The 14,024-nt window shown below is 57.1% G+C and overlaps 5 protein-coding genes across 5 annotated transcripts; 2 read left to right on the top strand and 3 right to left on the bottom strand.

Moving 5' to 3' along the window:
- Positions 1-266: 266 nt before the first annotated feature.
- On the top strand, positions 267-2,656 carry B0T15DRAFT_99326 (uncharacterized protein). The gene is made up of 2 exons (XM_062871525.1): positions 267-552; positions 622-2,656. Exons 1-2 carry the CDS (start codon positions 403-405, stop codon positions 2,266-2,268), a joined length of 1,797 nt encoding a protein of 598 aa, XP_062723935.1. The 5' UTR covers positions 267-402; the 3' UTR covers positions 2,269-2,656.
- Positions 2,470-3,713, bottom strand: B0T15DRAFT_523672 (uncharacterized protein). Its single transcript, XM_062868711.1, has one exon. The coding sequence runs from the start codon at positions 3,218-3,220 to the stop codon at positions 2,837-2,839; it is 384 nt and encodes a 127-aa protein (XP_062723934.1). The 5' UTR covers positions 3,221-3,713; the 3' UTR covers positions 2,470-2,836.
- B0T15DRAFT_99356 (phosphatase 2A regulatory B subunit-domain-containing protein) lies at positions 3,477-6,102 on the bottom strand. Its single transcript, XM_062871526.1, has 5 exons — positions 5,969-6,102; positions 5,538-5,900; positions 4,518-5,474; positions 4,161-4,459; positions 3,477-4,105 (listed from the first exon to the last, which is right to left on the bottom strand). Exons 1-5 carry the CDS (start codon positions 5,990-5,992, stop codon positions 3,733-3,735), a joined length of 2,016 nt encoding a protein of 671 aa, XP_062723933.1. The 5' UTR covers positions 5,993-6,102; the 3' UTR covers positions 3,477-3,732.
- Positions 6,103-7,463: 1,361 nt separating this feature from the next.
- On the top strand, positions 7,464-10,421 carry B0T15DRAFT_523669 (RNA polymerase III transcription factor IIIC subunit-domain-containing protein). The gene is made up of 3 exons (XM_062868710.1): positions 7,464-8,018; positions 8,077-8,419; positions 8,495-10,421. Exons 1-3 carry the CDS (start codon positions 7,869-7,871, stop codon positions 10,327-10,329), a joined length of 2,328 nt encoding a protein of 775 aa, XP_062723932.1. The 5' UTR covers positions 7,464-7,868; the 3' UTR covers positions 10,330-10,421.
- Positions 10,422-10,770: 349 nt separating this feature from the next.
- On the bottom strand, positions 10,771-13,085 carry B0T15DRAFT_99257 (BCS1 N terminal-domain-containing protein). Its single transcript, XM_062871524.1, has one exon. The coding sequence runs from the start codon at positions 12,884-12,886 to the stop codon at positions 10,808-10,810; it is 2,079 nt and encodes a 692-aa protein (XP_062723931.1). The 5' UTR covers positions 12,887-13,085; the 3' UTR covers positions 10,771-10,807.
- Positions 13,086-14,024: the final 939 nt, after the last annotated feature.

Raw genomic sequence — 14,024 nt, 5'->3', positions numbered from 1 at the left:
CGAGAAGTCGCCTGTGTCGACGGCAGTCCTCATCGTGGCGCATGTTTTCTGCCAAGACAACCTATTCTCCTGGTGTGCTTGGGAAGGCACGGATCGGTGTTTTGGATGGCATATGAACGTACATACGTAGGAGCTGTACAATAGACACTGAAAGTGCTAACTCCCTCACGCAATCGTATATTTGTAGCAGAAAGCCTCCGATCATTCAGCCAATCATCTTAGACAGAGAATGTGTGGGTCCCAACGGCTCTGTGGGCTGGCTTGGCGACTTTCCATCGAAACTGCGGAAGGTTGAATGCGCTCGGTATTTTCCGTCAAACCGACGCGCTTGTCCACGAAACAGCCGCACATCCAAACGCCAACAGCAGCGCTCTTCGGCCGTTGCTCGTGGCACCAGCAACCATGGCGTCGGCGGAGCTTATCGTCGCCAAGACGGCGCTGTCAGGGGCTCTGTTCCGCGCCGACCCGCGGCCATGCTCACGCGACGATATCGAATCGATGATCGCCCTCGTCAACTCGACCGTCGCCGAGTGCTCACCCCCCAATGTCCAGGTTTGATAACGCGCTTCATCCGTGTCGCTTTTCCCGTTGTTTGGACGCATCGGCTAAGCCGCACGCCAGAGATGCAAGCAATGGGCTCTCAGCAATTTGGTTCCCTCGTCGGCTCGGGTTGCCTCGTTCTGCAAATACCTGGCCGCTCTCTCCAAGTCGTTTGGCGGGGAGAAGGATGCCGTTTCCCCGGACAGTCAGAGAAAACGTTTGCCGTCTGCAAAGCGCCGACGCCTGCACGTCCTGTATATTCTGAACGACATACTCTACCACGTCAAGCATCGCAATCACGACGAAACTTTCGCCCAGAAGCTGGAGCCGACGCTTCCTGTTCTCGTCGGAAGTGCGGCATCTTTCAAAAACTGCCCTAAGCATATCCGAAAGATCCACGATCTTATTGGGCTATGGGAGGAGAAGGGCTACTTCCCCCGCAGTTTCATTCAACAGCTTCGGACTGCGGTTGACGAGGGGCTATCATTGCCGAAGGAGGGACAGAATGGCGACGAAGCCGACAATTCAGCCAGCGCCCTGGCCAAAGCAGCGAAGACAGCGCCTTGGGTCATGCCGGCCATGCACGGGGACCCCTCAATCCCGTGGTACGATCTGCCCGCGGGGAACTGGCTTCCGGTCTTGGAGCCGAACTCGACCCGCCCGATGAACCCGTCAATGATCAAGCCCCTGGTCCTAGCACAAGGGCCAGCCGACAAATCCCTCGTGGAAGCGGTAAAGAATCTGCTGGCGGATGTCGATAGGATATACTCCAAAGAAGCCAATTTTGATGAGCCTGCGTCTGATATCAACCGCCTAGGGGAGCGCGTCGAGATTGACGAGATCACCGGGGAGACGGTTGGCGGGGATACGTACTATGGCTGGTCTCGTGCATTCTGCGAGAAGATGAAGCGTCGGCGACGAGGGCGCAGCGATCGGAACGACCGGGCCGATCGCGAAGCTAGGCGTGGCAGGAACGGCTCATCACCATCACGCAGCCGGTCGGAAAGCCAATCACGAAGCTGGTCATCACGAAGCCGTAGCCGAACCTCGAGCCGAAGTGCGAGACATGCTACCTTCAAGGGCAAAAGACGGTCAGTGTCTCCGCAGGATAGACGGCGCGGTCGCGGTCGCAGTAGGAGCCGCACTCCGAGTAACCGATCCAGGAATCGCAGCTACCGTCGATCGCGAAGTCGGCTCCGTTCTCGGTCTCCGCAGCGGTCACAAACCAGGTCCATGCCCCGTGGAGACAGATACCAGCAAGAACGCTACAACCAGAATGGTGATTACCAGCCACAGAGTCCGGACTTCTCTCCATCCCGTTCCAGAAGCCGATCCTGGAGCCCACCTCCTCCGCGCTCCAACGAAGCGCCGAGGCCGGGTTTCATTCCCCCGAACCCGCCTCCTCCCGGTAGCTGGAATCAACAACACCCGCCCTTGTTTCCGCCGTCAATGCCTTTTCCGATTCCCCCACCTTCAATTCCGCCTCAGCCCGGGTTCGGTCTAGGGTTCCCCATTCCGCCACCTCAGCCTCCGAACTATCAGGGCCCGTGGCCACCTGCCCCTCCACCCATACCGCCGCTGGCAATGGGTCAGCAGCCCAACTTCTTTGTACCCGGTGGGAACGCGGTGCCGCCTCCTTTGCCCGGTTCATGGGCCCCACCTCCACCGCCTCCACAAGCTCCGGGAGGGCATCGGAATGGATTCTATCAACAAGGGCGCCGCGGGTGAGGAGTGTCAGGGTGGGAGGTGTGTGTGATGTGGGTGATTCATAAGAGTTGACAGGGCGCTCAACAGGCTGCTGCTTTATCGCCTCGCGGCTGATTTTATGCGGACTTATTTGTGCTCTAGCATTCGTTGTATGCAATGAGGGGATGGCTGAAGTGAATATGACCGTTGCCGTAGTCTGATCTACTATATATATGATAAGCTATAAAAACAGTTTGCATGAGGGTTGCTCTGTGATGTGACCGAAGCATCCTGGATGGAAGTGGAAGCTTGATCCCACCGTATCAGTCGATCAGCGGGCTTCGGAACATCACTTCTGGGTCCGGATTTTATTGCCAACCGCTTTCGCCGCGACTGACATACTGCTTTCTAACGCATGGGTGATTTCTGCTCCTGGCCGTGAGCGGATCAACTGCAAAACACCCGAGCAAGACAGCGAAACGCAGAGGGAATCCCACGTCTATCATTTGATTACCCTGATGTAAAGAAAATTCAGAGTACCCTAACCAACGCCGCTGAAAACTACCAGGTAATCCGTTCTGTAGGGATAACTGATGCGGCCATGACCTCTTCAGCCCCTTGCCATCCCCTCCACTCTCCTTTTCCTCCTCCCCGAGCACGTCATTCCCTCATCACCGTATCCGCTGGCTTTGAGCCCAAGAAGAGCCGGAGCCGGGCTGGCTGACCTAGGAAGGTAGTAAAATGTACAGTGAGTGGTAACTTGAAGCCACAACACTAATGTGAGGCACAAGCCCAAGCCAACAATACTGCACAAGCCATGCAAAAAGTCTAGCCATTCATTGTCGGGGCCCGCTATAGAAGGGGATCGGTGGAAGAAACAGAAGAAAACAAGCCAAGTGAAAGAAAAATCAACAAAATAGCGAGAGAGAGTAGAATGCACTTGTAGTAGTCGAAAGGGAAAATGCTGAAGGAAGTGAAGGTTTGCGGATCGCATGTTCTTCACTCGTCCGGTTAGCCCAGTCTCTCATGTGTCCAGAGTTACCATACCCTCCCTCTGAGCACTCCAGAGGTCCAGGCAGTTGCTTGCCTAAGCCCACAGCCCAAGCCTAGCCCGACCCTAACTGATCTAGCCCTGCGCTATCTCCAGCGCTAAGACCGGGAACAAGACAGTGCGTAACTCGGACACGGACACGCCGAGTCCGCTGTATCAGCGAAGAGGGAAAGCGAAATACTCCTCGCGCAAGCAAAGAAGCCAAAGCCAAAGCAGAGCACAGCGATGCAGAACATCTCAATGTTGAACGCTTTTGCATTGTTTTCCGCTGGCTGTGCTTATGCCTCTTCCAACGCCCAACTCCTAAAACCAAAAGCTTAAGTGTAGAAAACCAATGGTTGTATTGTTAGGTTTCTTATGGTCGAGGCAGACGAATTGCAAAAAACGGCGCATGCCCTATTAGGGCACATTGACAGAACGAAGTCCGGAGAAAACTGATCGGCAGTTGGCAAAACTCAACGACTCCGTGCGGAGCCAACTGAGTTCTGCCTGTCGTGCATGCCGGGCCGACGGCTCCTATCGCCATCCTGAAGCTTAAGCGAGTCCAGCCGCTTCTGGTTGTCCTCGGCAGCGTCCATCTCATCCACCCTAGGGAGAGTTGGCTGTGCCATACGTGGTGGTGGTGCACCGGTAGCGGCGGTCGACCCATTGGCGGCTTTCCTCTTGTTCGCTTGATCCTGGATGGCGGCCCATTTCCTCTGGCGAAGGGCTTCTCTCGCAGGGGCGCTGTTCTGCTGCTCTGTATATTCATGTGAACAATCGTCAAAGAGCTGCGGGTTGATCTCCATAAACAGCTTCATTGCGTTGTACACCATCCCGTGGATTGTCCTGCATAAATCGGTCAGACATAGGCCGTTGTCGCAGATGAAGTGTCATCACAAACCTGTTCCAGTGGCCCTTTGAGTTCTCATAGAGTGGCGCAAACATGATGGGGAGGATGATTTCGACGTTGTCGCTGACCAAATTGCAGAAGTACTCGTTGTTCCAGAAGTAGAGCGCCCGTTCGGCGACCTGGAAGTGCGGGCTCGCTACTGACTTCGCAAGCTGGTGGAACAGAGGTTCCTGAACCTTTGCGAATTCGGCCGGGTCCATGACCTCGAAGATGTCTTCGACCTCATTAAGGAACATGACCTCCTTGGTGCTGTTAACCTTCGGCCAATACCGCAGGAGACCAAGGACGACCTGTGTGTGCATGTGTTAGTGGAGGGGTGTGATAGGCAACAAGGCCGCGTTGGCATACCTCTTCTGTCAAGGAAGCATCCTTCTCTAGGAACTGCACGATGCAGTAGGCGAGCTGGGGGTGGTACATGCTCAAGCTCTTCACCTTGTGAAGAGGGAGCAGTACTCTTGTCAAGAAGAGCTTGTGTTCTTCCTTCAAGGGTAAAGCAAAACCATTAATGATGGAGCCCAAGATCTCCAGCAGCTCGGCGATGCCATTGAATCGCTCGGTTTCGTAGGTGAACTGGAAGAAGACGTTGTTGATGGACCGACGTATGAAGGATCTCAGATTAAGGAATTTTCCGTATATGCGGTGCAACGTCGTCTTCAGGAAATCCCGCTCACGTGGATCTTCGGAATCGAACAACTCGAGAAGTTGTAGGACGAAGCTATGGTCGATGTACGCCTTCGCGATGTTCGTGTTGAAGTCCTGGCTCTCGATAAACCGCAGGAAAAACTCATAGACAACCTGGATGTGTGGCCATGCGACTTCCAAGACCGGCTCGTCCTCTTCTGGGTCGAAGGCCTCGCCTTGCGGGTTCATGGGAGGAGGGATCGGGCGGAACAGGTTCTTCGCAAACATTCCGACGACGACGGGGTACATGGGCTCAGTGATGACCTGCCGGTTGTTGGCAACATAGTCAAGGAGCTCATGGAGAGCCAGTCGCTTGATCTCCTTGGACTTCATATCAGCGCTGGCATCATTGAAGTCGAATATGACGTTGCACTGCTCGATTTTCTTCATGAAGAGATCTTCCCGGCGTCCCGGCGGAACCTCGTGGAACCCAGGGAGCTTCTCCAGCTCACGATGGGGAGAGATGTCGAACCGCGACGAGTGTTGCCGCCTCGGCGTCTTGGGGCCCTCAAGGACGTCCTTAGGAGTTTGGTGCAATCGGTCGTACATCAGCGACTTCTGGCCGGCCTTTGGCGGGGCGAGATCGTGCGGCATCGTCTCAGCGGCGCCGGGCGGCGGTACGTGCTGCGAGAAACATGTGGCGTCAGTCACGGTTCACAAACGGCTGGGACAACGGCCGGGCCTTACCGGAGCGCTAGGGCTGATTATAACCGTGGGAGGAAGAGGGCCATGCCTAACAGGCGTGCCGCTGCCGTTGGCACCCTGAGACTGTCCAGTAATGCCGCCGCCGAATCGATCCGGTGCGCCGGGATTCACGCCGGCGCTGCCGGGCTGGGTCTGGGCACCTAGAGTAGCGGGATCGCCATGGGCGGCACTGTTGGGGGGGAGTGGCTTGTTGCGAATGTCATTCAGGGTGGAAGTAGAGGAAGAAGGGGTAATGACGGGCGACTGGGTGGAATCTTTCGAGGTGTTCGGCGACGCTGTTCCGTCCTTCGCATCTTTATTCTTCTTGGACTTGCTGTCCTTGTCCTTGTCCTTGCCCCGCGACAGCTGTATCACAACTCAATCAGTAGAATGCTCGGGATTGGCAGGATTGGCAGCCAAACAACCTGACTTACGACTCTGGCGCCGAAACGCTTCATCCTTGTAGACAACAGCTTCTCTTCTGTGGGGCGGCTAGAGGCGCCCAGCTCGACCCTTCTGCGAACTGAACTCTGACAGGCTGTATTCAGGTGATGGAGTACTCAGATGTTAGGGACTCGGAGTCTTGTTGAATACAGGCTTCATGCGATGCGAATCCGCTGAGCGACCCTGTTGCTCCTGCTGGATTGTGACGGGTGCATCTACCGTGTTGCCCAAGCTATGTTGACGAGCGCCGGTTTGGGATCGGATTTGACGGCGACAGACACACCTACTGGCAGTCGTCGCGGCGTATCCGAGGCACTGCGGTTGCAATGGAGTAGTTGGGGCGGCGCAGTCGTCGAGAACGCCAGCGTGGTGCAGCGTTTAAGCCGGTGCTTGCGACGAAGGAATGACAGGACTGGAATTGTAGGGGACAGCACTGGATGTTGTTAGGCCCTTCGAGTCTTGTTGCTGTCGAGTGAAGACACCGTGGATTGCCCCTAGTGCAGCTTGCTGCTGCTCCTGCGCTGGGCGTTCGATGTATTGAGTCGCTGCTTCGAGCTGGCGTCCCGGGTGGTGAGGTCCGTGTTTTTGCGGGGTCCTGCCGTGCGTGGGTACAGGCCCAGGGCGAGCGTGACAACGGACGGGAGACTCGACGTCGGAGAGTGCAATTAAACTTGCCCGGCGTTCTTGGGGCGCGTCTGGTTGCCAACTCTCACCACGCAGTCATCCATAAATCGGAACGATTCGTGTCGGATTTCAAGGCGGGCGTGACTTGGCAATCTAAGGTAAGTAGGTAAGGAGAGCTGGAGATGCGGAACGGGACTCGGGGAGTTCGTAGGGAACGCTGCCCCATCCAGTGGAGAATGAGAGAGATGCGGCAAGCTCGTCGTGCGGCTGATATTGTGTGGGACACCACTACGTAACAACCAGAGCTGATCCGGTGCCCAAGCTTCGGTTTACAGGCCGCTGGGTTGAGGATGACTGTAACAAATGGAAGTTTAGCTTGGAGGTTAGCAGGAATGCGCTGCAGGATGAATGTTGGCGTTTTAACGTAAGTTAGCAGCAGGGAGGGGTTAGGTAGTAGTTGCATACGGTACCTTACCTTAGGTGTCGAGTTAAGTTGACAGTGTGGGTGGCCCGCTCGAAACGCTGCTGTCAATTAATCCGTACAGTGCTAACCTCAGTCTCGTAGATGCCACCCATGGAGATGTACCTGCTCTGGCCTCCGCGATAGAACTCTATTGCCGTCCTAGCTCTTACTCAAGCAGAAGATATTAGAAGACTAGGTTTCTTTGTTCCAGATCGTATCCGAACAAGCTTCTCAGAAAGTAACTGCTCGACCTCCTGGCCATGTGCATCGGCGGTTGTAGCACAGTGGGAGTATAGTAGCGTACTAATCACCTGGTACCTTACCGTATTGTAAGGGCAGAACTTACAGGGTCCAAGGGTGCCTGTGTTCGGATGAAATTCTGATCACACTCACTCATACCTCCAAGTTCCTTTGTACCAACTTCCACCTTAGTATATCAGGTACCTCAGGTGTCATCATCATACTGGGCGGTAACTCTAAAGGCTGTGTGTGAACCGTCTCCCTTATACGGTAACTACACTGCGCGGCGTCAAGGTCAGATGCAGTTACACCCATGTGTGGTTTCTGAATAGTAGCAATTACTCATACCTAGGCCACTAACAGCGGATTGCTTCTTGCCATCACCAGCCTTCTGTTATTCTGTCTCAAAAGAACTGGGTAACAACCTTCGGAAGATGAACTGAGGGCTCCAGCAAAGCTTGTCTTTGCGCCTGAGAGTCCACTCGGCCTACCCACTTTGATGCACGACGAGGAAGTCGAGATGCCGACACCAAACAGCAAGTTCTAAGAATCCAAAACTCACCATGGACACATCCAGGCAACAGGAGGATGGCGACACGGCCCCCGGATACACCATCCCTCACCGCAGACTTGGTGCGCTAGAGCACCCCATGATCATCAAGGATCTGGACAAGGGAATAAAGACATTCGGGCAAAATAATGCGCTCCAAGCCGTATGTCCCAAGGCTCGCCTCCGAGAAGAATGCCCTTCGCTAATACCCCCCCCCCCAGATCCTCGATTCAGCTAGTCCCCAGATCTCAGTACCTCTGTATCTCCGCTATGACAACCCAACAGCAAGGCCGCTGACCTCTCACAATGCACTGACGCACAATGTTGTCTTGAAAGTCACAATTCCAAGACGCACCGGGAGGAAGCGCAAACGCGGCAGTGATGGTCCATGGGAAGGGGAGGTGCAGCAGCCTGCCGATGGGCAGAGCTCGGTTGTATCCCCGGAGGTGCTCTCAAGGGATAGGCTCGACGCCCCGCAGGTTATTCGGCGCAAGCTCCAGGACAACGTAGGGAAGTACACGGTCGAGCCGATTGGTGTCGTCAACAGCACCCACCGCTACCGAGGTCAGCAGCATTCTTTCGCCGAACTTAGAAAATCCCATACTCTTTTGCACGTTTTGCTAACTACCCTAACCTCAGGCCTTGCCGACTTCCAGTACGCCCTGGGGGAGTCCAAGTTCATGCAGAAATTCGTCGAGAAGGTCCTCCCCGGCGACGTGGCAAAGCTCAAGGAGTTCTCGCTCCAGCCAGGGATCGAGTCCGGGACCAACATCGATTTGATCCCCCCCCCGTATTTCACCCCGATCAGCCTACCGTTTCCCTACAACTACGCGCAAAACCCGCACACCAAAGAAATCAGCGCCGGCCGGGCCGACGCCCGGGGGACCGTGCCCGAGGACCAGGAGTACGACCGCGTCATCAACGTCACCTCGCGCATCCCCGCGGCCGGCTACTTCATCGCGCACGACGAGTACCCCGTGCCGAGCGGGCCGCGCCGCCAGCCGGACATGTCGGACCCGCAGATCGCCGCCATCATCAACGAGATGCGCGCGGCGATGGACGAGCGGCCGATCTGGACGCGGCGCAGCATGTGGAACCGGCTGGGCGCCAAGTTCGCCGAACTGCCCAAGAACGGCGGGCTCGTCCGGCACTGCCTGCAGTACGCGGGCTACCAGTTCAAGGGCGGGCCGTGGCGCGACGCGCTGATCAAGTACGGGGTCGACCCGCGCGCCGACCCGCAGTACCGCGTGTACCAGACGCTGATCTTCAAGCTGCACAAGTCGCGCATCGGGTCGGTCGGGCGCTCGTGGCAGGCGGTGCGGCGCAAGGAGATTGGCGTGTCCAACTTTGGCAAGGCCTGGCAGGACCTCGAGGGCGTCGACGAGGCGCTGCTCAACACGCACATCTTCAACGGCCAGGCCTTCAGCACCGACGGCAAGGTCTGGCAGGTCTGCGACATCACGGACCCGCTGCTGGCGCGGCTCTTCCGCGACGCCGAGGTCCGCCCGGAGTGCGATGTGGAGATCAGCGGCTTCTACCACCGCGTGCTGTGGTCGGTCGCCAAGGCCATCATGAAGTGCAAGATGGTCGCGATCCGCTTCAACCGCACGCTGACCGACGACGCCTTCAACGCGGCGCTGGAGGTGGCGAAGGGGATGCCGCACGATGGCGGGGACGGTGGCGGCGGGCCGGGGAAGAGCATCGGCATTGACCTGCCGGATCTGGGGCTGACCGAGGCCGAGTACGACCAGCTCCGCGGGGGCAAGTACCGACCCCGGCCGGGGATCAAGGGGTTTGGACGCGAGCAGGTGGAAGGGATGGGCCGGCGCCGGAAGACGCATTATCGCGTGCGGATCCCGCTGAAGGAGGCCGAGGAACGCGAGGCGGTCAAGATGATCCGGCTGCTCACCCAGAATGCGCAGGACAAGAGGGCTGGCGAGGGAGCAGCAGAAGCAAATGCCGGGCCTGTGGACGAAGCGTCTCTGCAGCAGACAGGGGATGGCGCAGGGAGTGTCGATACCAGACCAAACTACGAGGAAGAGGATAAGGCGGAAGAGCACAGGGATGAGGACGAGTTTCAGGAGATTCTCGAGGACATGGAAGAAGAGGGCAGCGAGGACGAGGAAGAGGAAGAGAGCGATGAAGGCGAGGAAGGTGCCGGAATATCGTCCAGGAAGCGCTTGCCAGGCCAAGACGGGGTGTCTGGTGACGAAGCAGAACTGGAGGATGATGAAGAAGAGTATGGAGAGGGTGAGTATTCCGACGAAGAGGACCAGGAAGATGTGGAAGATGGAGATGAGGATGAGGATGAGGATGAGGAAGAGGAAGAGGACGGCTATCACCGTGCTGAGGATGGTGAAGACGGATTTGACGAGGAGGAAGAGTATTATGACGAAGAGGGTGAAGGATTCCCGCAACCATGGGAAGCTGGGGAAGGTTATGATGATGAGGACCAGTACAGGAATCGGTACTAGGAGTAGCTTGCAGGGTTGTCGTCTATGCGTCTTGTCGGATAAGCACCGTAGGACATCGAGAGGAGGCAAAGACGATTAAATCTAATCTGCAATCTGCAAAGTTCCTCATTGGTAACCCAGTTTCTACCTAACTTACAACTCCGATGGCCATCACTCTCCCGAACCCAACGATAAGCCGTCAAAGAGCCAAATGCAAACACTGCTGGTGGAATTATGCCCTTTCACCCGTCCATTCTTATTGTCGAACCAAGCCTCCCCCGCCCCATCCGTTCCAAATCATCTCTACCAGTGAGACTCGACGAAAACCGACGTGCAATCTGATAATAACAAGACATCCATCCCTTCCAGCCGGGACTACCTTTCCACCCAAGCCATCTTTCGCGCCCAAGGGGGAGCGTGACCATAACCACAACAATCAACAACCCCCTCCCCCCCCCCCCCCCCCCTTGTTTCCCCCCGCCACAAAACAAAAGAAAAATCACTGAACCGCGAGGATCTTGCTCCCCCCAGCCTTCTGCGCCAGCATTCCCTTCACCCAGAAGTCGACCTCCATCAGCGCCCGCTGCGGCGACTTCTTCCGCTTGAGCAGGAACCCCTGCAGCTCGGCGGGCGAGAACTGGCCGCCGGGGATCTTCGAGGCGAACTGCGCCGCCAAGCGGGCGAGCTCGGCGGGGCGGAGCGTTTCGGTGCGCTCGTCGTCCTGTAGCTTGTCGAGGGCACTGCTAGTGCTAGTGGTGGTAAGCGGCGCGGCGTTGGTGGTCGAAGAAGAGCCGAGTTTTAGGGGAGTGGGCTTCTTGATGCCGCCGTCAGCGGCAGGGGTTGTTGTCGCGGAAGAAGGCTCGGTATCCTCGTCGACCTCGGTAGGGCCGGAGACGTCGGTCATGTTGCCGTCCTTCTCAGACGACAGGGAAAACGGCGTTGGTGGGGGCTCGGAGAAAGGGGTCAGAGGCGGAAGAGGGGAGACGGGATGGTCCTCCAGGGCGGCAGGGAGCTTGTCGGCGATGCTGCTGTCGGGTTCGTACATGCGCACAAACAACTCCCGTGCCTGCTCTTGGGTCGCGTTAGTGAAGGCGACTTGCAGGTCCACTCGTCCCGGACGGATCAGTGCCTCGTCGAGCGTCTCCGGCTTGTTGGTTGTCATGATCAGCACGCGACCCTCGTGCGAGGCAACACCGTCGATTGCGTTGAGCAGGCCCGACAGCGAGATGCCCTCCTTCTTGTCGCCCGAGTCGCTACCGCGCTTCAGTTCGCGAGCCAGCTCCAAGAATCTCCTCTCAAGCTCGTCTTTGTTGTTCTCGTCTTTCTGTTTCCTGGACCGTTCGTCTTTGCTATCGGCTTCCTTGCCGCCTTGCTCTCCAGACTTTTTATGGTCGGGCGAGGCGGTTGGGGAGGGGTCGTCGTCGGAACGTTTGAGCCCGGCCGTATCGATGTCCTCGAGCAGGACCACACAACGCCGCGGGAGGGATGTAAAAAGACCTAGCAACTCCTCCTCGGTTAGGGTGGGGTCCAGGAGGGAGATGACATAAATGTCGAGACCGAACACGCCGGCCAGCGCAAAGGACAGCGAGGTTTTGCCCGTCCCTGGCGGGCCGTGGAACAAGTAGCCCCGACGGAGCGGAATACCGCGGTTTGCGTACCAACGCGGCGTGGCAGGGTGGAGGTATTCGTTCATGTCGGAGAGGACTCGGACCTTTTGCTCGTCATCGAGCACCACCGTCTTCATCGGCCGCACCGGTCGGTCCGCAACCTGCTGCCAGGAGTGTCGGTGGCCATAGCGGCGCATGCCCTTGCCGGATGGCCGCCTGACGATTGTCTTTGCTCGGTGGTCCAGATAGTACTGCTCTTTGGCGTGTTGAAGCAGCTGTTTGATCGGCTCCGGAGACCGGCCGAAGCACGAGATGACGAGGGTCTCCTTGTGATTGACCTGAGGCATGCCGTTGCCCCCCGAGTTCATGTCCAACAGGGCGTCTTGCTTCCTCTGCAGTTTGAAGTACCGACCCCTGAACCAGAAAGTGTGCAGGCCGAAGGCGGGAATAAAGCGAGGGGGCGCCTTGGCCTCCTGTTTCGAGAAGTTCAGGTAGATGCCGGCGCCGTCGGGAGACACGCGCGACGGCATCAGCTCAGACTCCTCCTCGTCCCAAGCACCCTTGGATGCCGTCTCGGCCGTGAGAGAGCGCGAGTTGACCATGGCCGGTTGAGATGAGAGCCACTTCTTCAGGTAGAGATAGATGTCGTCGCTGTCGCTCACCTCGATCCTGGCCATGAAGTACCGGCGAGCCAGGTCGTAGAAGCTAGTGTACAACTGCCCACAAAGCTTGTTCGCCGCCCAGACAACGGCGACGAAGGTCAGGATGTAGGTCGGGTCGATCCCGAGGCGGCTGCCGGCTAGGTTGTAGAACAGCATAAACAGTTTCATCAGCGGGTTGAATTCCAGAAGCGGCGACAGCGTGTCGAGAATGCCGTCGGGGAGGCCATCCCCGGCAGAACTGTTACCGTCATGGCTGATGTTGGCTCCGCGCGCCGGCAGGGCTCCCCGGCGAAAGCTGTTGAAGGCCATCGTGGGTGCGTGCAACTCGAATAGGGAGGAAGCCGGTTGGCCCTCTCTGAGCTGCCGGTGTGAGAGAGGGGCTGGGCTGGACTTTATAGTCGTCGGATGGAACTTGAAGGGCCTCCCGAGCCGGAGTGGCCGAGGAAGACAGCTGCCAAGCTGTAGGCAGACAGATCAATAAAGATCTCTGGTATGTAGATCCGACCGGCACTGGCTTTGGCCGGGGCCTGTTAGTGGCAAACACATAAAAAAAATTCAATGGGTGTGAAGGCAAGGCACCGGTCGACTTGTGTCCGTCCACGGCCGTCGGCACTTTGGTAATACATCGGAGGTATCACACAGCAGCAGCGTAACTCAGCGTCGAGAAGAAACGACGGGTCGGTGCAGCTTACTGGTGAAATCTCCTATCTAGCTCCCAGCGAACTGTAGTCTGCGCACCACAGAGTGTTGACGAGTGAAATTCCCAACTGCATGTACATAGATGTATGTACCTATATCCTGCGTCGATTTGTCTTTTTTGCCGTGTGAGGACGAGACTGTTGCGTTCTTCCAACATGGCATCACTGGGACAAGCTCATTCAACCCAGGCAAACAATGACACGCATACCAAACTGATGTGGCACTAGCCGCGGGGAGCGACGGAGGATTGTCAGGTCGTCTTTGTCGGCGGCGGCCGGCAGACGGACCCGGTTGACGATATTGCCCCTGGGGACAAGCTCGTGTCTTTGCCTCCGGGACCGGGATCTTGCCGACAAGTCGTGCATAGTGCATCGACTGTTGGTCGGTAGTAAGGGCCGCGGTGTGAACCAGAGGCGAATGAATCGGCCACTGGGTCGTTGTTTCGCCCAATGAGTGATTGCCGGTCCAGCCGCACTCTGCAATCGAGCATTCGCTGTCGTAGGGGCGAACCAACGTACATACCTTACATAGTTATCGCTGCGAGACGGGTGATTCGCACAGGACAAAAGACAGGTGTGCGTATTACTAAACTTTTCCTCTCCTCTGCGCGCCTTACCAAACCACCGGGACAAAGGAACAAAGGGACCCAGGGAGCGACAGCCACATGCCCGGGCTGACGTTTGTCAGAAGATCCCGGAAGGCAGCAATGACTGACCTGATGCGTCAGCAACCATGATGATTGGATATC

This window comes from Chaetomium strumarium, assembly GCF_033439665.1.
Source record: "Chaetomium strumarium strain CBS 333.67 chromosome Unknown B0T15scaffold_2, whole genome shotgun sequence".
NCBI classification, from domain to species: Eukaryota; Fungi; Ascomycota; class Sordariomycetes; order Sordariales; family Chaetomiaceae; genus Chaetomium; species Chaetomium strumarium.
This window is presented reverse-complemented; position numbering and strand designations above follow the sequence as displayed.

What these genes read in the sequence shown, in the direction of transcription:
- B0T15DRAFT_99326 (XM_062871525.1), top strand. Translation starts at nt 403, where the DNA reads ATGGCGTCGGCGGAGCTTATCGTCGCCAAGACGGCGCTGTCAGGGGCT. An exon ending in GCTCACCCCCCAATGTCCAG is followed by an intron (nt 553 to 621) that starts GTTTGATAACGC and finishes GCCGCACGCCAG; the next exon opens with AGATGCAAGCAATGGGCTCT.
- B0T15DRAFT_523672 (XM_062868711.1), bottom strand. Translation starts at nt 3,220, where the DNA reads ATGCGATCCGCAAACCTTCACTTCCTTCAGCATTTTCCCTTTCGACTA.
- B0T15DRAFT_99356 (XM_062871526.1), bottom strand. Translation starts at nt 5,992, where the DNA reads ATGAAGCGTTTCGGCGCCAGAGTC. An exon ending in AGCGTTTCGGCGCCAGAGTC is followed by an intron (nt 5,901 to 5,968) that starts GTAAGTCAGGTT and finishes GTTGTGATACAG; the next exon opens with CTGTCGCGGGGCAAGGACAA. An exon ending in TAATCAGCCCTAGCGCTCCG is followed by an intron (nt 5,475 to 5,537) that starts GTAAGGCCCGGC and finishes TGTTTCTCGCAG; the next exon opens with CACGTACCGCCGCCCGGCGC.
- B0T15DRAFT_523669 (XM_062868710.1), top strand. Translation starts at nt 7,869, where the DNA reads ATGGACACATCCAGGCAACAGGAGGATGGCGACACGGCCCCCGGATAC. An exon ending in AAAATAATGCGCTCCAAGCC is followed by an intron (nt 8,019 to 8,076) that starts GTATGTCCCAAG and finishes CCCCCCCCCCAG; the next exon opens with ATCCTCGATTCAGCTAGTCC. An exon ending in CAGCACCCACCGCTACCGAG is followed by an intron (nt 8,420 to 8,494) that starts GTCAGCAGCATT and finishes CCCTAACCTCAG; the next exon opens with GCCTTGCCGACTTCCAGTAC.
- B0T15DRAFT_99257 (XM_062871524.1), bottom strand. Translation starts at nt 12,886, where the DNA reads ATGGCCTTCAACAGCTTTCGCCGGGGAGCCCTGCCGGCGCGCGGAGCC.